Here is a 23,621-nt window from a genome sequence, read left to right as displayed (position 1 = left end):
CACTCGTCTTGACCTTAAACTGAAAGGATTTTACAAGCAGGTCCCCACAGAGGAGACTAGTTCTGAAAATATGAGTGTGGAAAGTGATTTTGGTCACCAAATCTTGAGTGAAACCTGGTGCACACACACACACACACACACACACACACACACACACACACACACACACACACAAAGGCACTAGAGCCCACTGGGCATGTCAGCACCTGGAGCTGGTGGTATGGCTGGCGCCCACGCGCACGTTGTAAACAGAATTAGGGACGGACGGTGACGCTCCCCATTCATCACGCGCGTATCACAGGCCTATTCATCACAGAGCTGCTGTTTGCGCGCGGGGTCGCGAGGGCGCCTTATTCCTTCAGCCCACCGTTCAGCTTCGTTGGAGCCGATAGTGGCGCGCGCCGTCGTGTGATGTCACGAGAGACTGGGTGAGAGCAGCGGCGGCGGCGATGGACGAGTCACGTGGGCCGAGAGGCGCCTCAATATTTCAAAACAAAGGGCTCGCTCCTCGCGAGCAACGAGTACAACAAACACCACAGCGTCACCTCAACTACAACCCCCAGCTTGCACTGCGTGTCCAGATGTTTACAGACAGCACGTTAGGAGCAGTCAACAAAGACGGTAGCGGCAGAGTTTATGGACACTTGCAGCTTAGAACAGCAGCACATGTGCCTCGTTCAGTATGCCCAAAGCCAAGCGTCGGCTAGAGGAGTGTAAAGCACAACAGCCCTGGACTGGGTGGAACTGGGTTCACCAAGGAATACAGCCTTGTGATCCAGAACAGTGTTAACAGACCCTCACAGCGGTGTCTGGAGGCTTTCGGATGAGCAGAGGCTGTTCCAACAGCAAAGAGGGGACCTACTCTACACAAATGCCCATAAGAAACGCTAAAGAAGCTGGTGTCCAGACACATTTGGCCACTTTGTGTACCCCTTTAGAGGGCTCAGGTGATAGGTACAACAAGCACAGCTGCCGTCAGAAACGGATGTAAACAGAGCATGTGCCGCGTGTGGTACAAGTTACGGACGTCTGATATTGATTATGCATTTCCATATTCCCTTCTACAAGCCCAAGAAAGCTTTGTCATAACCGACTGAGTTAGTCCAGGGCCCTCTACCTGACTCAAGAAAGAAAAGGAAAAAGCAAGCCCGTGTTTTCCCACCTCAGCCTTCTTCCTCCTCCTCATACTCACACATAAGCGTGGTAGATGAACGCCCAGCCTCGCGGTCTCTCCAGCACATTGTAGAGGAAATTCTGCAGGCGTCTGTAGAAGGCATTGCGCTTGGGGGGCTTCTTGCCCGAGATGCTGGAGCGCTGTTTGCTGAGGATGCTGCCGCGCTTGTTGGCCTCGCTGGCCGCGATTAGCAGAGCTCCGTCCCGGCTCGAGTCCGCCGCGCCCGCCTCTAGACCAACGAAGCCCACCTTGAGCTTCTTCTCGGCCGGCGGGCCCGGGTACACGCCGCCGTTGCGGGATTTCTGCACCATGCTCGGCTCGTGGGGGTTTTCCGCCGCCCTTCGCCAGGTAGCAGCATCGCTCGAGGAGCTGCGTCTGTAAGAGAGTGGGGGGGTGGGAGAAGCCAATAGGGAAGAGGAGAGAGGAGGAGAGGCTGCTGCAGTTGCTCTCTCTCTCTCTCGCTCTCTCTCTCACACACACTCTCTCTCTCTCTCTCTCTCGCTCTCTCTCTCACACTCTCTCTCTCTCTCTCTCTCTGAATCTCTTGAACACCCCACCCCACCTACATCAGCACCTTCCGGCCACTTAACAACACACAAGTGTGTTCAATAATTCAGAAGGCGGCGAGAGGTGAGCTAACACATATGGAGCACTGTAAAGAAAAGTATTTCAAACATCACAAACACACAGAGAAGATAGATAGGGAGAGAGAGAGAGTGTGTGTGTGTGTGTGTGTGTGAGAGAGAGAGAGAGAGAGAGAGAGAGAGATGGAGGCAGAGACAGAACAAAGGAAACAAAGTGATAAACAAAAGAAAGAATGAAGAGAGGATGGTAAGAGGGAATTCAGAAAGAGGTCAAACAGAAGAAGAGGGAGCAAGCATCTTAAGAGCATGTGTAAGTTAGACACACACACACACACACACACACACACACACACACTGACAGGAGACAGAGAGACACAGACTGACATACAGAGAGCTTCCAGGCATTAGCAGAGTCCTCTGGGAGTGGGATTGTGAGCTACTGTGGATGGAGGTAATCTAATTTTGATCCAACTCTGATAAATTCACCAGACACCCTACCTGCCAAAGCCTGTGAATGGGGGGAGAGGATGAAGAAGAGCAGATGAGGAGAGAGAGAGAGAGAGAGGAAATAACAATACTGTACTACCATTGCTATCTTGCAATCTATCTGATAATACATTTCCAAACCAATATGCCTTTGTAATCCCATCATTGCTGCACTTTGTGTGTGTGTGTGTGTGTGCACGCGCGCTCTTGAGGAACACAGAGAGAGAGAAAGAAGTGAGGTGTAGACAGGTGAGCAGCAGCACAGGGCACAGTCCTCAGAGATCAGGGCACTGAGGCCACATTAAACAGCTTTGAGGACACAGTGTCCTTTCTCCAACAGCAAAATAGGGACCTCAGCCTCCTAATGCCCTCCATCGCCATCACCTCAGCACCAACTGTGCTTCACACCCTCTCTCTCTGGAGTTATCATCTATCATCCAAAGCAAGAGTATAAAGCACATCTAAACATATTTCCTTTTTCATTGATTTCTACCCAGTGTTCCCCCAGAGCCACTCCCCCTGTAAGTTAAGTCCCTCCCCCCCTTGATTACACAGTGCTACAAAGCGGGGTCTCCTCTGAGATCTTCTCTTTGACCTACAGCTAAAGCAATGTCACTGGGAGCTCAACTTGCTTTGAGAAGAACACAATGGTATTACCAGGGAATCCATCACCAATATCATAGCAGCAGCTCCTCTTCTGGGAAGGCTTCAGCCTAGAGCTTGGGACATTGTTGTGAGGATTTGTTTGCATTCTGAGCTCTCATGTCGAATGATTAGTTCAGGATCGCTGAGCTCCATCGGTCCAGGTCACATTTCCCATTGCTGCTGTGCCCACATCCAGGGGTCTTTTGACCTCTCTTGCCCATGCACTAACCCCACACTTAACACTAGGCTTCACCCTAATCTTCATTCTAATCCTAGCTTTCACCCTTACCTTTACCTTAGTGCTAGGTAACAACCTAACCCTAACCTTAAAGGAACACTAGGCTTTGTTCCCACCCTCCTCTGAAAGCTACACAGTGCAGTTTCTGGAGTGCTGATTGTTGACTCATAATGACAAAGGCCCTATTCTTGTTATTACATGTCAGTGGAACATACCTTAACCCTAACTCTAATATTAAAGGAGCAGTATGTAATATATTTACTGTTTTAAATCACAAAATGGCCAGTGTGTGTCATCAGAGATTAAGAAAATTTTTATGTTGAAGCTCTTGCAACTTTGACCGAGGTGCTGTGGCTGGTATATACTTCTTTGAGGAGGTCCATTCCAGAACAGAACTCTACTGGTGTTTTGGCCTGTGATCCCACCCTCTGTCCAATCACAGTAAGGTTACCACAGCCCAGGTTGCCAGGTATGACACACAATAACTTTAGATTCTACCGGACTTAAAAAGACTCTGCATTTTCATGAAAGCTCCTTGTGAGGGAGAACGAGAATATGTTTTGGTGATGTATTTGAAGGATGGAGGCAGCTTAGAGCCCAGCAGGACAACCTGACACATCCTGAGATATTTTCTTCCTGAACTGACAACAGCAAATCATTTGTAGACCGTTGTATGGTGTAAAAGTTTGTAAATAAATAAAGTGAAGAATCGCAAATTTAAGGTGGACCAAAAATAACGTTTTAATTACATTTAAAATTAAAATAAGAAGCTGCCAATTAACACCAATATTAGCCTCGTAAACGGACCCATTTAAGATGGAATTGTGAGTAAGCAGCAAACGTCTGCCTCCTAAAATTACATTAAGGAGGAAGGGAAAAATCAGTCAGGAAGAACAAATCAGCAGTATCTAGTGAAACATTAAATACGGAAATAGAAAATCAAATATGAAGCTGGTAATTACAGGAAAAAACAACAGTAGCTTAGTCACCTTTTTGCCATTCGTTAGCACAGGTAGATGTTTTAGTGAAATGATGTACACTTGTCTGTGTAAATAGGTTGATTGTGGCTATTACAGTCCAAAGATCTTGAACTGCTTGTTTGTGCAGGTTCAGTATTTTACTCCGTCTTAAAAACTGTGGGAAGACAACTCTCCCCTGAGTTTTAACAATGGATTGCAGTACCCAGTATTAATGCTTGCTGTCATTATTGCAGATTACACTTTTAAACTTTGCACTAGACATCACACTAATCTTAACTTTAAAGGAACCCTGAGTAAGATATGTTTTTTTTTCTCCTGGGCCCCCTACAGTTACAGATTTTGGTTCACTTTTACAGCACTGTCCTGAAATCAAGTGGGGGGATGGGTGGTGGATTGTTTCCTACCCTCCTCCAAATATTGCATAGTGCAGTTTCTGCAGTTCTGAGGTTGAAGTAGCAATGACAGAGGTTCTGTTTTCCCTATTACAGCTCAGCGGAACATCACAATGATTTTGAAGCTGTAATTTAAGGTAGAAATATTAGCTGGTGTTCCTTTAAACTTAGCACTAGGCGTGCCTTACATTATATGGGTCATTTTAGTAGGAATGACAGCATTATATCATGTTGACATAGTGACCTTAGGCTTATGTGTGACTCCTCCAGAGCATCACATACTTCTGGGAATCCTTTGCAAAGCATCAGCACTGGGGGCACCTTGAAGTTGCTGAATTCACTAAGTGTGGGGGTGGTTCTGAATTCCTGTGGGAATACACTGTCCAGATTAGTCTTGGACGTGTAATTAAGAAGGAGAATTGACAGGGTTGCAGACCTCTACTCCTCACTGGGTCTTCATTTATGACTGCACGTCTGAACTGTAGTCCATCCTGCTCCACAGAGATGCAGAGTCAGACACCAGCGTCTGTAATCATAACACTCCTGTGTCTTAAAGCAGGCACTGTGTTTGTAACGGCTTCCATTTTAAACAGTGTGAAACACACACGCCTTTGTTCCTCGTGTTACTCGCTTGTCCTTCGCTTTCCCTCATCCCCTTAAACTCGTTCTTCCTCAGACAGCTTTGAAGTCAGTCTGTTCAAATCCCAAATCTGAGTCCTCAGACACACTCAAACACACACACACCTACATACTTTGTTTTTCTGTCTTGGCAACCTCATTCCTTCAATCACTACTCACCACACCTCTCTTTCTCTTTATCTCTGTCTCTCACTGCCTTGCCGTTTCGCTTCCTGTCCCTGTTTGTCTTGCTTTCTCTTTTCTTAGTCTCTCTCTGCCTCTCTTCTGGCTCACGCCTTTTCCTCACTGTCACGGCTTTGTGCTCTGAGCTGACGTCTCTGAAATTTGGGATTGTTGCTTACTCATGATTAGTTTATGTTTCACCAACCTGTTATTCTCTTCATTTCTATTTAATTCTAGATCTTAGCTCTGAGTGAGCTTCACGCAGGGACACTGATGTGCTGACAGTGTGTTGTTGTGGATCAGACACAGCATTGCTACTGGAGTTTTTAAAACCCTCATTGTCACTGCCGGACTGAGAATAGTCCACCAACCAAATAGATCCAACTGACATTATATAGATGAGCTACTCTCTTTGACTTTACATCGACAAGGTGGACCAACAAGGAAGGTGGGTCTTATAGAGTGGAAAATGAGTGGAAACAGGGTTTGAAAACTCCAATTGTACCAGCACAAACACACTCTAACACATCACCACCACCACCATGTCAGTGTCACTGTAGCACTGAGAATGATCCACTACTCCGTGGTGGTCCTTTGAGGGTCCTATTAAAGAATTACTGGGAAAAGAGGCCAAAAATTATTTAGAGCCACATATGGACTACAGTCTATAATTGTAGAACTACAAAGACCAACTGTAGGTTGAGTGGAGCTCATAAAATGGACAATGTGTGTAGACACTGAGAAGTTGTCCCAGCATCTCTTAAATCTCTCAGGACTTTCACACAGGTTAGAACTATACCGGTCACTGCATGTGCTTTTCCACCAGCGTGAACGTTTTACTAGTAAATAACATTGATGTTGTCAAATTGCTGTACTGAAGAACACGTTGGGGGCTCACTGTTACTGGTATGAGGTGATGTAATGTGTCTGTTCAGCTATTGAAATATAGGAGCACACCACTAAAGATGGTATGGGGATTGATCACACTACCCTTTATTGATCAGAGTTCACATTTTCCATCTCCAACAGGAAACAAGCTGTCTCTGGAGCATCTCACATCACGACCCAGAGCACTGCCCACAAGGAACTGGAGAGTGATGCTGTTTTATGTGCTTGATATTTTGCCTTGTCTTGGTCTTTCAGCACTTGACACTCTTAAAAATAAAGATGCTGCAAAAGGTTATTTGAGCAATGCCATAGAAGAACCACATTTGGTTCCATGAAGAACCATTTTTGCCATTATTTTAAATGGGTTAAAAACCTTAAGACTGAGTGATGGATTTTTAAATGGATTTAAAAGACACATCTCTTAAACAAATGTGATTTTTTATTTAACAAATAGTGTTTTTTCTCTGTGGCATAGCTTGAAGGACTCTTGGAAGCACCTTTATTATTAAGAATGTACTCTTAATATAATTATATAAAGATGTACACTTCTCTGCATTGGTACTTTATTAAAAACAATGGTCCTTTATAGAAACATGACTTCAAGAACCATTTGCTTGGTGACCTGGTAATGTATGGTTCTAAGTAGCAACAGAAAGGGTTCTTCTATTGTTTTATGGTGTCCTATGGTGCTACACAGAACTATTTAAGACACAGCCAACTTCAGTCTGAAGGTCACACAGCAGCCGGCCACATGTAGTTGATCCAAGAGGCGCGTGTCATGTGTCGTGACTGGTATTGCAGCTCACACACCACTACAACAGTATGCAAGCCCATCCAATTCTGGCCATGACCATGCAATGTACTGTGCACTGCTTAGGGAACAACAGTGGTCATCTAGAGTGATGCATCCCGTTTCCTGTTACATCGCTGGACGGGTCAGTGTCTGACAGAAACTGCATGATGTCACATCTCATGGTTGCAATGCTGGGGTTCTACAGGCTGGTGGTGGTGCTGGTGGTGTGATGGTCTGGGAAGCATTCTCTTGGAATGCCCTAGGACCGATAGTATTCCTACCACAACCCTTGAAGTGGGAACACCACACGGAGTTGTCATTGGGCTTGGACCACTCAGGAATGGATGGAAGAACATGACAATGAATTTCCACACTGCCTTGGGCCCCAAGCTTGCCTGTCTGCAATCCCATTGAATATGCTTGGGATATGTTGGAATGGGCTGTGCAATGTGCTCATCCTCTTGCCCACAAAATGTCCACCAACTAACAGAGCTGCGGCACAGGGCATGGGTTGAGTTCATCACCATGTGGAGTCTGCTGTAATTAATCAAAAAAAAAAAAAAACAAGCTATTATTAGCATGTGTTCATAATCCAGTGATTGTTGAGTGTAGTGGTAGTTCTATGAATGGAGAAAGAAGGTGAACTTATCAAGATATCGAAGATCAACATATTCAGCTCAAGAAACCGTTACACTTTAAACACATTAGATTTAAAACAGCTGAGCCTAATATATGTACACTAAATCTGTATAATTGCTTTGTCTTGCTTAAATTCTAAGGTGCACTGTCTATATATAAGCTGCAAATAAATGCCATGTAAATATAAATCTATCACTGAAGTTAGTTTTTTAAGCAATTATTTGCAGCAGCTTGGACTGACATTGTTTGGGGTAGGGCTTGAGAAAGAAATTGTATCAGTTTGCAATGTCCTACTGCAGAACAGTCACATGACCACTTTCAGAACCTCACTTGAGCTGATTTAGCACTGGAGTGGCCCTACAGTCTTGAGGGCCATTGTAGGGCTACCAGATACTACATAACTCCATTTCTTCATTCTTTCATTCCTTTATTCGTGTTTGGTATCTGCCTCTTCCTGCAGGGTCATGGTGGGTCTGGAGCTTACCTGGAATAATTGGGCACAAGGCAAGGACACACTAGTCCATCACTGGACATCTCACACACTCACACCTGTGGAGAATTTCACACCACCAATTCATATACCAAAGTATGTTTTAGGATTCATTCATTCATTGTCTGTAACCGCTAATCAAGTTCAGGGTCGGGGTGAGTCCGGAGCTTACACGCAATCATTGGGCACGAGGCGGGAACGCAGCCTAGAGGGGGCGTCAATCCTTCACAGGGCGACACACACATACTCAAATACTCACACCTATGGACACTTTTGAGTAGCCAGTCTACCAACGTGGGAGGAAACCCATACAGACACAGGCAGTACACACCAAACTCCTCACATACAGTGGCCCGACGTGGGGATTCAACCCACACACCCAGGCCTGTGAAGGTGTTGGCAGCGAAGACAATGAATCAATTACGTCATCCATTTAAAAACAGAGTGAGCGACCTTAACTGAACCTCCCAGGCATTTTTTTCTCCCTCATTTCAGAGTCAATGAGCTGGAGACAAACCAACACAAACATGTCCAATTATTTATAAAGAGAGACTTTACCCCAGGCTCAAAGCAGTATCCCACCCTAGGCTGATTCAGGAATCCCCAGAAGACCCCTACATGGGACAGGGACTTACCCCAGATGTTAAGACCAAAGACATTTGCACATCTGTATTGTGTGTGTTGGAAGACGTAGTAGGTCACTGTTGGTGGAATTGTGGTGGAAGCTCAAGGTCTGCTGAGTGAACAGTGCCATGGCTGACTTCACTTGTAGCGCTGATAAATAATGCATAGTGAGACGGCGTTTTTACAGAGGAGCACGGAGGCATACGAGCGAATGAGGATAGCTTTTCATCTGTTCAGCCGTGGGTTTCCATGACAACAGCCCAGTGAACAATACGCCGGTTTTATGTGTGTGCGTGCGTCCCATCAAGATCCTTAATGCTCAGACTGCCACCACTGATCCTTGAAAAATCTACACAGACAAAAGTAGATATGATATAATATAAACTGGCTGATATTTACCGTAACGACACTGTGATGGTAGAGATATCAATGTATAAATGTCTTGTTAAATATAAGATTATGGAACAAAAATATGTGCTTTAGGGAAGAAGATATTTTAGGCTTAGGGTTCTGGACTATATATTTTAACTAGGCATGTCTCTGCATGGATATGTATTTATTTAACCCCCCCATCCCCATCCCACTTCGGGCAATGCCAGTTGAATTTAAATGTGCATTCTATATACATATGAATGTCTTGCAGCATAGATGCTGAACCCTAAGCACATATACTACAATAGATATCATTGTTTTTGAGACTGTAGATAGATACAACCCCCCTGTTTAAGTGAGAAGGTCTTTAGAATAAATGGCTGTGCTCTCAGCAGTGTTTTCCTGGAGCAGTCTAAACATGATTTAATAAACTGCCACCACAGAGGGCCCTCGGGGTGAATAACCGAATAAAAGCATCTGTGTCTCAGGGCGGGGCGGGGGGTGGTGGGTGGTGTGGGGTGAAGGAGCACCACAAAAGCACCAATAGAAAAGTGGGAACTCGGCTGCTCTATTTTTTCCTTCCCTGTTGTGGTTTCTTCCTGATAAAACGGGTCTTGAAGCTGACTGTGCGGGAGAAGTCTCCGCTGTAGGGTCCTGTGCCGTCTTGTCTCAAGAGACACAGCGAGCCGAGATGAGCCTCTGTGGCCACTTTGTCTCCAAAATGAATTTAACATCTCAGACCCCGAGATCAGACCGCTCCATATTCGGCACAAAAACAGGTTAGCGAAGGTTGCCATGGCAACTCAGCTCGCTTCATCCTCCTCTCTGGGTTCAGGTAGAGTCTCTCTCGTTCTCATCCAATTCTGCGATGATGAGGTTTTTTGGTGTACAACAGCAAAGGGGCCACTCCATATTTCAACAACATGTCAGTGAAATGGAGAAGCTCCACAGATAGAAAATCGTTTTCAGTGTTAATAACACCAACAAGAACAGTAGCATTTTAGAACAATGAAAAAAAAAAAAAAAAAAAAACACAGGGAAATAGTCAAGGACGGCCATGAGGTAATGTTAAGAAAATTGGGCTTGGGAACAAAAGGTCACAGGTTCAATTTCAATAAATGAACAAATGGGGTGGGTGCAGGGAAGATGAGGGGGTCAAGGAACAGTGGGGTCTCCTCCCTTAAATCCATGGCTGAATTGCCCTTGAGCAAGGCACCTAACCCCTAAATTCTCCCCAAACACTGAGGTGGCTGCCCACCATGATGTGTGTGTGTGTATTGGTGTGTTCTGTGCCCCTAAGCACTGTGTTTTTGTGTGTGTTTTCACTCCCATGGTTTAAATGTGCTGTAAAAGGACGATAAAGCATGCTTTTTATACACATACGTACATAGAAAATGGCCAAATCATTGATTCATTAATCTTCATCAGTCGCTTCATGCTTGTCAAGGTCATGGTGGGTCTGAAGCCCACACAAATAATAGGGGGCATGGCAGGAAAACATACGGAACGGGGCGCAAATCCATCACAGGGCATGGCAACCACTGTTAATAGAGGATATATGCTGCAGCCTGTGTGAAACCTAATGCACTTCCAATGTGCTGTTTTCATTCAAACTACCTTCAGCTGACAAGGGCGGAGAAGGGTGAGGAGAGCTGGAGTGCCGAGCTACAGAACATATACAGGGGAACCCATCAGTAACACAGACAGCAGGGCAGGACCTGCCTCCAACACTGATGATTCTTCCGGACAGAAAGACATTCACATGACTCAGAAGATACAGCTACTGCTGGAGATGAAGGAGAAAGCTAGAGGAACTCTCCTACGTCGGGTCGATCTTTCTAAAAAATAACATGGCACCCAACAGCCAGAAAGAGATTTAGATGAAATACAAGATGCCACTGTTGTGGATGAAAGCTCACTTACTCTCTCCGTCTCTCTGTAGTGACCTGAGTAGGTACCCTTCTCAAGCACCTGAGACCTGAGTAAATGACTTTCTATTGACTGCCTGTGTGTTTTTTAAATGGGTTTGTCCTGAAGCTATGTTCCAATAAGCTGGATATAAGTTTGCTTAGTGGAGGTCGACCCATTCCAGCACAGTGAGACATGGCACTCTGGAGAGAATCAGGTGGTTAGACATCTCCCCAAACTCACAGGGTCTCTATGGCGGACTGCTTCAAATAAAATGCACTACAGAGGTCAGGAAACGATGGCTTTTAAATCTAAACAGTGCTCTGAGTATTAACCAGAGGGTCATTTAAGTGAATATACAACCACTGACAGGTGAAGGGAAATACACTGATTCATTACAATGGCACCTGCTGGGGGTGGAGTATTTTAGGCCATGAAAGGTCATTTCTTGAAGTTGATGTTTCAGAAGCAGGACAAATGGGCAAGCCCAAGGATTTGAGCGACTCTGACAAGGGCCAGCTATTGATGGTCAAATGTTTCGGTCAAAGCATCCCCGAAGTTCCAGGTCTTGTGCAATGTTGCTCATAGAACTCATCAAATGTGGTCTACCACATCGAAACCAATAAACCAGCGACAGGGTGATGGACACCCAGTGTTCTCTGATGCACATAGAGAACGAAGGCTAGCCTGTCTGTTCCCATCCCCCAGAAGAACTGCTGTAGCACAAATTACTGAAAAAGATAACGTTAGCTCTGACATAAATGGGTCAGAACACACAGTGCTTGTAGTCTATTCGGCTTCATGGCCACAGATCCACAGTGCCAGAATTATTGTAAAATTAATAGAAATAAACACAATTAAATATGATACATACATATTAAAGCATTAGAACATCCCTGAGATCAATTAAAAAAATTGTAAGGAAGGTTAGCAATGTTATACTTGAGCTTTCCTACACCTGAAGTGAGGAAGAGCACCCCTAAGCTGTTAATTACTTGGGAAACACAGTGCTGGCAAATTTTCCAACCCCCAAGGGTTAATATAGATTAGAAGAACATTTAATCAAGACATTTCCAGCACCTTGTGTGAGGAAGAGTTACCTCTTTCACCTGGTGAATAGCAGCTGTATCTGACTAATATCGTACTTTGAAATTAAAAAAAGCAGTTAATCAATTCTTGGGATATCTTTGCTCGCAAGTTCCAGTGAGTTCTTTAGTAAAGAAAATCGGAATGTGCTATTGATGGTTCTATATATCGCCTTTAAACAAATGGTTCTATATGGCACCAAACAGTGTCCTTCTATTGTTACCGTGTCAAGCTTGTTACAACAGAAGTTTGTTGGTGCCATACAGAACCCATCTCTAAAAGGTGCTACACAGAACCATCTATAGCACATTCTCCATCAGTCTGAAGAACCCATTCCATCCATGATGCAAAAGTGCTCAAGGTTCTATACAGAACTGTTTTTTAAAACTAAATAACCCTTGAAGAACTACTATTTTTAAGTGTGTAGTGGAATATTTAGATGCCAAAAGATTAGATTAAAAATGAAGACAGGAAATTAAAATTTTTAATGCAGTAAGAATATGGTAAACCATTCAAAAGAGTTTAAAACAAACGAAAAAACATAGAAAAGAGATGAGAAATGTAAAGTTTGTTCCAGTTGCGGGCAGCACAGTGACTGTGTGGTTCTGGTTCTGAGCACTACTAGCTGACCAGTCCAGAGTGGTCTGAGCATCCAAAGTGGATTATGAAGCACTGGTGGCATGGTCTGATTTGCATCACGTACCTGCAGAAGAGATGCCCACCCTTAGAAGTCTTGTGGAGTCTAAGCCTCAAAAGGTCAGAGGGGTTTTGGCAGCACAAAGTGGACCTAGACATTACTATAGACGTGGGATTAAAGGCAGGTGGTTTCATATCCGTATACTGTGAATTTAGGTTTAATAAATTATTACCTTATATTAGAATGTATATATTTGAGCTTAAGCACTGGCATGTTTAATGCAGGAGTTTGGTGTGTTCTCTCTGTGTCCGCGTGGGTTTCCTTACCGGTGCTCACAGTCCAAAAACACACGTTGGTAGGTGTATTGGCGACTCAAAAGTGTGTGAGTGGATGTGCGTGTGTGTGTCACCCCGCGAAGGACTGGTGCCCCCTCCAGGGTGTGTTCCATCCTTGCACCAAGTGATTCTGGGTAAGCTCTTGACCAACTGCGTCCCTGAACCAGAGAAGTAGTTTCAGAAAATGAATGAATGAATGAATGGTTTGATGCAAGCACTGGCAAGACATGCACACTGATGTCATGGATCCCCTGGGTGGGACTGTGCAAAATGGCAGGGGTCTCTCTTGCTTTCTCTTAAGCAGGGTGACCATACGTCCACTTTTTCCCAGACATGTCTTCGTTAGGGATACGAAAAATGCATCTGGCCAAGATTTTCAAATTGTATATATATACAGTTTTCAAATGTCTAATTTCTGTGGATTTATACAGCTTTAAACCCGTCTGTTTAAGTCCACCTTCTCACTGTGGCTGTTGGTCTACATGTACCTGCATCTACATCAGCCATTGGTGCAAAATTAAATGTAAACACAGATCTGTTTGAATTCACCATTTTTGTTTTAGTGATGTACTTATTTTATGTGGAAATTTAAACTTCTTTTTAATTATTACTCTATTTTAAGATATAATTTAAAAGGTGATTTAGCAGTATAAGCTATTAATGATATTTATTATTCTAGGTAAAAAAGTAAATAATTATGCATTGATATTCAAAAACATAGTAACTTTTTTTTTTTTTTAGAAATATTTAATTTTCTAAATTTTAATATTTTATTTTTTATTTAACACACACACCAAGCCACAGTTTTACAACTTAAGCCTACTTAAAGCCCCCAGCCAATCTTCTAACCACAATGGAAAACAGCGTGTTCCCAGTGTCCTCTTATTTCCAAACCAAAATATGGTCATGCTGTCTTAAGTAAATGGCTGGTGTTACTCACAGTGGCTAGTGCCATTCCTGAGAAGCAGATGTTGATGTCTTTCATGTCCAGGTGCTAATGAGGCTTGGTTTGGGCAGTATTTCTTAAACATCATGATGGTGCTGGTGCATCATCAGACCTTCTTTCAGAGATATATCATTTCAAGTTTATATAGTTTTAGTAACTCCAGTATTTCTGTAGTTAGGAGGCTACAAGTCTGTGTTTGTGGGCGGCACAGTGGTGCAGCAGGTAGTGTCGTTATCACACAGCTCCAAGGACCTGAAGGTTGTGGGTTCAAATCCCACTTCGGGTGACTGTCTGTGAGGAGTTTGAGGTTTCCTCCCAGTCCAAAAACACATGTTGTTAGGGGACTCAAAAGTGTCCGTGAGTGTGTGTCACCCTGCGAAGGACTGGCACTCCCTCTTGGGTGTGTTCCCACCGCAACCCTGAACTGGATAAACACTTACAAACATTCAATGAATGAATGAAGAGAAGTCTGTGCTCTCATTTACTCTGTGCCACTAACAGTTAAGTACCACAACTCCAGCCAAAATGGCACAACAAATAACCTTATTATTTCAAACAAGTAGTTTGAAAATGGCAAGCGAGAAGAATTTTATACTGCATTTTCCATCAAGGATAAAGCACTCCACAATTGCACTGATTTGTTCTGTTCTTGTTCTGATTTGGATAATGTTGTATACAAATCTATGTGTAAGTTTTGGTTTAGACAATTTAAAATTGTGAAGTATACTAGATTGTAATGTTTCATTATTTATTTAATAAAATGAGAACTATTATTTTTTAAATTAGCATAAACTGTTAGCATAGAACTTATGCATTACACACAATGCCTGAAAACTTATTTGTACACCTAATAAATGGCAAAAGCCATTGCTGAGTGTGGCAGGTGCCAGTCACAAAGTGCCCCGTCAATTCATGCCATTACCATGGGACAAAGCAGCAACGTCCTGTGGACAGATGGCAATAAGGGACCAAAGCCCCTTTTCCAACAGCACCCATTATAGAACACTGCAGTGGTGTCCACTCGGGCACTTGGACACTACACGGTCAACAGTGGCCTTCCAGACATTCTCTAGTGGGTTCATGTCAGAACTCTGGGCTGGACTTTTCATTATTTCAAAGTTAACAGCTTGAAGGAAGTTCTTTACCTGTTTTGCAGTTTGATTACTGGCATCGTCTTACCTAAAGGTCACTGGCTGATTGGGCGATGCACGCAGAAAGGAGCTGCAAGCTGCAGACTAACTGCAGTCTGATTTCTATATTTACAGGCCCGCTTCTGTCTCTGCCACCGCTCTTCAAACAAATCTTGGGCCCGCTCCTTAACTTTTAATCCTGTCTGGAACAGTTTCTCAAACAGATGGAGGGATAAAGAGCAGAGAAAGAACAACAACATAAAAAGAAAATGTCACAGTGGGATGAAGAAAAGTGAAAAAGAGACAACGCGAGAGAGAAAGTAAACAAAGAAAAAAAAGCAAGAGATTGACTGAAAGAAGAGAACAGAAGAGGGGAGAGGAGAAGACAGAGGGGCAGACAGAGATAGATGAAGTGAGAGTGAGTGTGTCCTGAGAGGTAGGTGTGAGCAGTGAGATAGAAAAGTGCAGCATAAGGCAGTAGAGAGGCCTCCAGCGGATGAAGACGGGGGCATGGCAGAGAGCCAGTCCTTCACACAGACTCACAGGGGCCATGCAAGGGCCGGGAGCCAAGAGTTCGACAGTGACCCCTCCACTGGCTCTCGCTGCTGCAGCTGGACAGAGAGGTGGACCCCCACAGGCCGTTTATTCAGAGAATTGCTTAAATATAAATACTGAGCAGTTCACGTTTCACAAGCATTTTAAAATGTATTTTCAATAAAGTGCAGTTCACAATTGAGGCTGAAAATATTAAGTTAAAGAACAAAACAAAACCACTTTTCCTTCTGTCTGCTTTTAAATGTGCTCACACTAAGTGATGCTAAATTGTTGCATCTCAATGATTACTTGGTCAGTGTGACCTGTTACATAGCTGCTAAGTTATACGATTATATTAGCAGTTGTATCACAATCTCAGTTTAAAAACGAAAAAAGTTTGATGTGGGTATTGAAACAATAGGACACCCATTTGCAAAAGAACCTTTTTAAAGAGCTGGTACTGGTCCCACAGCTTCAGGGTCCTGGGGTTGTGGGTTTGAGCCCTGCCTCTGTCTCTGTCTGGGAAGAGTTTAGTATGTTCTCCCTGTGTCTGTGTGGGTTTCCTCCCAGACCAAAACACACATTAGGTAGGTGGACTGGCCATGGGTATGAGGGAATGTGCGAGTGTGTGGTACCCCGTGATGGAGGGTAGGCTACTACTGCTGCTATTACTGACACACAGGGGACTTCCCCCACAGAGGTCAACATGAACAATCATCTTGTGGAAATGGAGAGTGGGGGGCTGATGAATGTGACAAGGGTCTCCAGAGACATGGCAGTGTGTGTCAGTGTGTGCATTCACAGTCATCAGAATGTTAAAACCCTCACTATACTCTACTACATACACTGTATTATGGCTGTTCCTCCAGACAGTGTCAGCAATCCATATAGAGCCCATCTCAGACCTCTTTTTGTGTTTGTGTGATTGAAGTGTGTGAGTGATAGAAGGTCTATTTTAACTTGGATGAAATTTTTTCACCCTCTAGTCTACAGCAGCACAAAAAGAGGGCCTTAGGAGAAGGGTGTCCTTACTTGGGTCTAAGGTGAAAATGGCCATTACAGGATTTATAATTGACTTAAACATAAAAGACTTCAAACAGTGACCTCGAAAGTCAGAGAGACAAGAGCCTTCATCTGAAATACTTCATCTATAGCTTGTGTACCATGTATCTGCGACCTGCTTATGGCCTTCAGCTTAGACCAAAGCCAAGAGCTGAATAAACAAAATCCCTAATAAGTAGAAGGGCAGTCTATAGAGGGGAAGATGTAAAAGTAAACTGTAAAAGTTCTAATCAATAATAAAACAACTCGTATGCATTAATACTGCAGTCCAAAGGAAAAATGCATCTCTAAATTAGTACATTTACATTAGGAACAGCCCTTCTTAACTTTCAACGAAAGTGAATGTAAAAAGATTTTATTCCTAGTCATTTTGGAGTATTTCTATTGGTTCATTCATCATATTTCCTGTGTGAAGAACAGCTTGTGTTCAAAAATCTACAAAAATGGATATACAGGGGGTGGACAATGAAACTGAAACACCTGTCATTTTAGTGTGGGAGGTTTCAAGGCTAAATTGGAGCAGCCTGGTGGCCAATATTCATTAACTGCACATTGCAGCAGTAAGACCATGTGCATCCAATGGTTCAAACATTGTATCCTGAAGGCGGTGCCGTGTATCAGGACGACAATGCACCAATACACACAGCAAGACTGGTGAAAGATTGGTTTGATGAACATGAAAGTGAAGTTGAACATCTCCCGTGGCCTGCACAGTCACCGGATCTAAATATTATTGAGCCACTTTGGGGTGTTTTGGAGGAGCGAGTCAGGAAACGTTTTCCTCCACCAGCATCACGTAGTGACCTGGCCACTATCCTGCAAGAAGAATGGCTTAAAATCCCTCTGACCACTGTGCAGGACTTGTGTATGTCATTCCCAAGACGAATTGACGCTGTATTGGCCGCAAAAGGAGGCCCTACATCATACTAATAAATTATTGTGGTCTAAAACAAGGTGTTTCAGTTTTATTGTCCAACCTCTGTATATTTTTTCTTTGAAATAAATAGCAATGATATACGTATTGCAACCAACCAAATATGAGATGTAAAATACATAAACTAGTAAATTAGAAAAACTACAGGGCAAATTGTGACAGTTCATCAAGCATGATCTCTGTACTACTGGATAGTTCCTCTGCTGTAAGGAACCTGAAAGACATTCTGTAAAAGAAGAGAACCTACTTCTAAAGTGTCCTCATTGGGGGCTGAGAAAACAAGAACGAAATCTTTCAAATCTGTGACCCTCTACTAACCTTCATTTGAGGGGACGAGTGGTCGGGCTGAATCTGGTGAAAGAGCTCATGGGGAAAAGAAGGCGATGCGTGAACCAGAAGCAGAAGGGCTTTATGATAAGAAGTTAATTAAAATCTTTATTTCATTACATGTGTTACATTCAATACCCAATGTGTTTCTTTAGGACACATATATGATAGGCATAAATACAAACGAGCGTTCTTTTTCTTTTTTTGTGCCTTTCCTAATAGAATGAGTGAGCGAAACTTCACACCCTCATATTTACATGTAAAGTCCAACTTTATACAAAGTCGATGCCTTCAATATTTACAGAAAACGAAGAAAAGGATGTCTCTAACCAACCAAATAAAGGCCCAAATCTTGTGCGTTGGGAGAAGCAGTTTGTTCTTATAATAAAAGAGGAGAATTCATGATTAACTCTTTATCACATGGGAATTTGTGATTCTCTGTAGCCACAAAAAGGGATGTGATATAATATTTACTTTGCAAACGGTTTTATAATTGTTTATTGGTTAAAGATATTCTCTCAACCGCAGACGTCCCCACTGTAAGAAATGGGAGTTAGAGAAACACAAGACTTGTCCTTTACTGACTAAAGGCATTTTCTCATTTATAAGTGGAGGGAAATGAAAGAAAATGGAAAAGCAGGTTAACCTGAATGAGCATCATGGACCAGGTACAGTAATGTTTTAACAGTCATTCCTTTCAATCGACTCTTCTCTGTAGTGACCTGTGTTTTAAAAGCTATATGTCAAAATATATGACAGAGACAAAATGACACTACAAGCACCTCTCAATAAATAAGAGATGAAACATGATATTCTGTGGAACAAATAATCTTCTGTCTAAAAAAAGAATGAAAAAGAAGAAAAAGTCTAAAAAGACCAGTGTTTCTGACATCCAGCAGAAATTGCAAAACAGGAAACAAGTGACACCTACGTTTATCAGATAAATTAGAAAATAAAATGAAATCAAGAGGAAATAAAGGTTCAAAGCCCTTGTGATTCTCTGAATTGAAATTGTGTCTGGATGGATCACAGTCAAGCTAAAATAAAAAGACAATAAGTGGTGAGGGCGATGAGAAGAATGAAGAATGAATGAATGCATATCCTTCCAAGGGTTGAACTGCACACAACTTGAGTTCAACGAGGAGGATGGTAAGCGCCTGGGATCTGTAAGTACTGGAGTGCTCAGTAGTTTGTCAATGACTTATAAATCTCAACCCCTTTGGAGGACTCTTAAAGTCATCTTCACAACCGTTACATAAATATATAAAACGGAAAAATGCCAAACATTCTCTGAATGGAGTATTAATGACACTAAGGGCTTTCCGTGAAACTCAAAACTCAAAAGAGAAAGAGAGAGAGAGAGAGAGAGAGAGAGAGGAGAGAAAATAAAACACACGAGGGGAAGAGAAACATAAAGCTGAGGTCAGCTTGTTGGAGTGCACTGAATTGTGTCAATGCATATGAAGAATGGTAAAACCACCTGAGTTTTAAAACAAAATAACTATATGCATCAACACAGACTGGCACTAGAGAGAGTGTGTGTGTGTGTGTGTGTGTGTGTGTGTGTTTGTCTGGAGTAGAAAAGCCAAACCTGTCTACACTCCTTTGCTGACACTGACATTAGTGTTTATTACGGATAGTGTTCATAGAGTTAATGGCCATGTCTTGCATGTACGCTTTCTCCCTTCCAGTCTCAGATGATGTAAAAATAAAAGCATGTGAAATACAGTAATGAGAAAATGGAAAAAGCATCCACTCTGGTATCAGCGTTTGGACCAGCTAGGAAACCTTCGTTTGTAAAGACTGCCGCTTTTGACAGCTGAGAGACATTGGCCATTTGGCAAATAAAATACAGCAACTCTTCATCCATCATGGAGAAGAAACTGTGTGTGTGTGTATATGTGTGTGTTTTTAAGGGTTGAGGCTAGTCTCTCCGACCTCCTGGAACAGTGATGTGTAGAATTCTGGCTCCAGCTGCTTGTTCCGGTAACGGTTAACAATTTCTGCTATTTTCTGTTTCCGCCGCACGTGTGGAGGACTGTACGAGTCGCTCTCCAGCCGCTTCCTTCGACACGCGTTAATGACAGTCTGTCGCACCAGGAACCCTAAAAACAGAGGTGGCAGGTAAGACTAATGAGCAAGCATTTACCAATTAAAAAGTTTAAATTCTGACACTGAGTGGCAAAACTGCTTTTAGCATCTCACTTCTCTCCATCAGTGGGAGCATACACAAATTATAGCAAGTGTTATTTACCTTCAATTGCTCCAGAAACAATCATAATTAACGAGATACATTTAAAAATAACTCTAAAACCAAGTATATTTCATTGAAAAATATCAGATCAGTACAAGTACATGCTCAAAGACTATCAGGATCTGAAAACAGGTAACATGTCACTTCTAGTTAATGATGATATTTAACAATCTTGACAATCATGAAATGAGCTGTTGAAGCCAATGTGAGAACAGTCACACAAACAGGAACCTACCCAGCGATCGCCGGCTGACCACCATGTTATCCACTAGAGGGATGACCATGCTGAACTTGCCTATGGCACCATGGAGCTTGATGCGGAACAGACTGGTTTTCAGTGGGTGGATGAAAATGACTGGGACGTCAGAGGAGCTGGGTCTGAGACAGAGGATTATCACAATTATACAATGCTCTGTAATGATGTACAATGGAACCCCAACATACAGCTTCTTTTAAAGATTTGAGGACACAGCTTTTCAAAATCATCATCTTCGTTGTACTGCAGTAGCATCAAGTACAAAAGACCAACTCAGTTTATATTCAGATGTGAAGATGTGTCTGTCAGTATTTGAGATTAACACCAAAGTCCATGCATTTCCTGCCCCTCGTTGTTGTCAGCACTCATCAGCACTCAAAACATTTAAGAAAAAAGGATTTCCATGATTTAACAGCAGCTTAGAAAACTGTTCAAAACCATTATTCACTTTCATACCAAAGAACACACTTTGACGAACATGAAGCTGTTGCCAAATATAACTAAAATAACAGGTGCAAATCTTCTAATTCTTATGTAACAGAAAAAACAGCTTAAATAACTGTAAATAACCACAAAGTACATAAACTAAAGAAGGAGTGTTCATAAGACTCAATTTTGAATAATGGCTGATATGGAGTGTTCACTGACTTGGAAGCACTACTGTTGACAGCACTCTCCACTCCTGTGCTGGTCTCTGCCAACAACTCAGACGCGGGGAAATTTTCTGCGGAGAAACAAATCACACAGATGTTATACACTCAAAACATTTATCAACTGGTCATTAAGACATTGATTTGTGGTTCATTCCCAGCCCTAAACTCTGTCTGTGCGTCTTTTTTTAGCCTATAAACCCTAAATTATTACACCTCTTGCACAGGCTGTTTATTATTTACAGTAATGATTAGTTTGGGAATACTAGTCCAACAAGTAAGATTATTTATTTCACAAGAACTCCCAACTGCCAATCAGAGGCCATTGGCCATTGTGAGTGAGGTTTCATTTTTTCCTCATTTGGATCTGTAATTAGAAATGAATATAGCAGTAGAATATTTAAACGTGTTTCCAGCGAACCTAGTAAAAATAATGCAGTTAAAACACTCCTGCTGAAATAAAGCTGTAGATTTAGTTAGACATGGCTTTATACTGGATATAGCTGTAGTATATGGTAAAAATGTCAGTGATCAGTAATGATTTAAAGAACGGCTGCATGTGTTACAATAATTTACATCTGCAACACCAGCTCCTTCTGAATTCACATAAAATACTATATAAAAAAGAAAAACATAAAATTGCATGAATATTTACTACACATTCCTCTCAGCACTAGCATTTTAGTATAATTACTATTACTTTCTTACCAATATCATCATATCTCTCCACCCAGACCACCAGAACTTTAGTCTCTGGACCCAGAGGAGGAACACTCCTGCTTGATGGCAGCCTCTTACTCTTCACTGTGGGAGACTGACACAAAGAGAACAACCATTACACAACATGGTAAACAAACACACACTTCCCCAGCTGCAACAGACAAGCTTCTTTGGTTTATCTGCTGATAACGTGGAAATGCTGCTTTAGAATCATGCTATCGGATGTGTCAAGGGCAGACGGGTAAAACGAGACTGTTTGTGGTACTGGAATGTCTGCTGCGGGAAAAGCCATCAGCAAGCTGTTTTTCATTGCACTGCACTGTGTCGAACTCTAGCTTTTATAGGTTGGGATTATATTTGAAAACTGAAAGGCTACATGATAACACAGTGCGGCCACATGTACACGTGTTCGTATTTACTCGCTGTGTAGGTCCCATGTTGTCCGAGTGGTTGGGGAAGAGCTCCAGTGTGAGGTTTGGTTGTTTCAGCAGGCTTGGCAGCAGCTCCATCTGAGAATCAGAGTCTGCTGTGGGGAAGCTGTTCTCTGATGACTCCGCTGAGCAGGTACCCAGAGTAAACACACACAAACAAAATCAGACACACATTCTCAATTTCAGTGCATTTATTTACCCAGTTTTCTGAAATACTCCAACTAAATATCTCTAGATTCCTGGACAAATACACATCTATGCTTATTGAATATTATATACACTTATAAAAAATTCCCTGTTCTTTCTTTTAATTCATTTGCAGGACCAGCCATGGCCTAAAGGCCAGAGAAGCGGGCTTGGGACTTAAATATCATCAGTTCACTCCCCTGGACTTGCAGTAAAACAGAAGTACGTGACTGAATAAACAGTGCCTTGTCCTCCCTCAACATCCATGGCTGAAGTGCACTTGACTAAGCCACCTATCCCCCAACTGCTCCGTGGGCAATGAGGTGCCTACTGCTCTGGATGTGTGCATTCACTGGCCCTAATCACTAGTGTGTGGTGTGTTCACTGCCAAAGATGGGGTTAAAAGAGAAGTCTTAATTTGGTTGCACTGCTATACAATGACGATTTATCTCAATCAGTAATTTTCTGTTTTTATTTTATAGTCCTCTCTTTACGTCATTTTGATTTCAGTTCAAATTATCTGTCTATAATTGATAAATTGGAATATTATTTACAATTTCATAACTCTTCAGAATCTCTATTGGATTTTTAGTTTGTTTCGTTATGAACATACAACACAAAGACATCAAAAATGAAAGCCACGTCTGGAGAATGTGTATTTACCAGAGGAGTCACTCAGAGATGGCACCACGAAAGCAATTTCAGTAAGGGCATCTGCGTAGTAGAGAACCCTCTTTTCTCCATTAAAAATTCCACCTCCAGTGTCTCCCACAGCCACACACTCATCTGCAGCAGGAAAAGTAACAAAAACAGTTCACACAAAGAGAAAGGTGGAGAGTAACGTGGAGAGTCAATAGATAATAGCATCTCAGTGAGAAATCTGTATTAGACTTTGCATTGTTTAAAAAGTGTGTACCTGGGGTCTCAGTGCCATTAGATGTGTTGATTGTCCAGCTAGTATACACACTACCGGTCCAGCCTGGGTGATGTCCTACTTCAACTGGCCAGCCCAGAGACAACAGTAGCTCCAGAAAATGTGGCTGCACATTCGCAGAGGACTCCACATTTCTCAAGATCTGAAAATACACCCATCGATAGTGTAGAAGAGAGATGAAAACC

General features: G+C 42.6%; 2 protein-coding genes across 14 annotated transcripts in view; both read right to left on the bottom strand.

The window, feature by feature from the left end:
- The window catches only part of LOC136690702 (potassium voltage-gated channel subfamily KQT member 2), a 67,886-nt gene extending 66,262 nt beyond the window's left edge, over positions 1-1,624 (bottom strand). For all 3 annotated transcript variants that reach the window (XM_066662667.1, XM_066662665.1, XM_066662666.1), the window contains exon 1: positions 1,193-1,624. In XM_066662667.1, the coding sequence (XP_066518764.1) occupies positions 1,193-1,485 (293 nt within the window). In that variant the 5' untranslated portion in view covers positions 1,486-1,624. The remainder of the gene's footprint in view (positions 1-1,192) is intronic.
- Positions 1,625-18,117: 16,493 nt separating this feature from the next.
- Positions 18,118-23,621, bottom strand: part of ralgapb (Ral GTPase activating protein non-catalytic subunit beta) — a 35,220-nt gene continuing 29,716 nt past the window's right edge. For all 11 annotated transcript variants that reach the window (XM_066664211.1, XM_066664212.1, XM_066664216.1 and 8 more), the window contains 7 exons: positions 23,419-23,578; positions 23,166-23,288; positions 22,305-22,441; positions 21,874-21,979; positions 21,164-21,239; positions 20,495-20,637; positions 18,118-20,110 (listed from right to left, as the gene is read on the bottom strand). In XM_066664211.1, the coding sequence (XP_066520308.1) occupies positions 19,917-20,110; positions 20,495-20,637; positions 21,164-21,239; positions 21,874-21,979; positions 22,305-22,441; positions 23,166-23,288; positions 23,419-23,578 (939 nt within the window). In that variant the 3' untranslated portion in view covers positions 18,118-19,916. The remainder of the gene's footprint in view (positions 20,111-20,494; positions 20,638-21,163; positions 21,240-21,873; positions 21,980-22,304; positions 22,442-23,165; positions 23,289-23,418; positions 23,579-23,621) is intronic.

The sequence above is a fragment of the Hoplias malabaricus genome, chromosome 3 (genome assembly GCF_029633855.1).
Source record: "Hoplias malabaricus isolate fHopMal1 chromosome 3, fHopMal1.hap1, whole genome shotgun sequence".
In the NCBI taxonomy this organism is placed as follows: Eukaryota; Metazoa; Chordata; class Actinopteri; order Characiformes; family Erythrinidae; genus Hoplias; species Hoplias malabaricus.
This window is presented reverse-complemented; position numbering and strand designations above follow the sequence as displayed.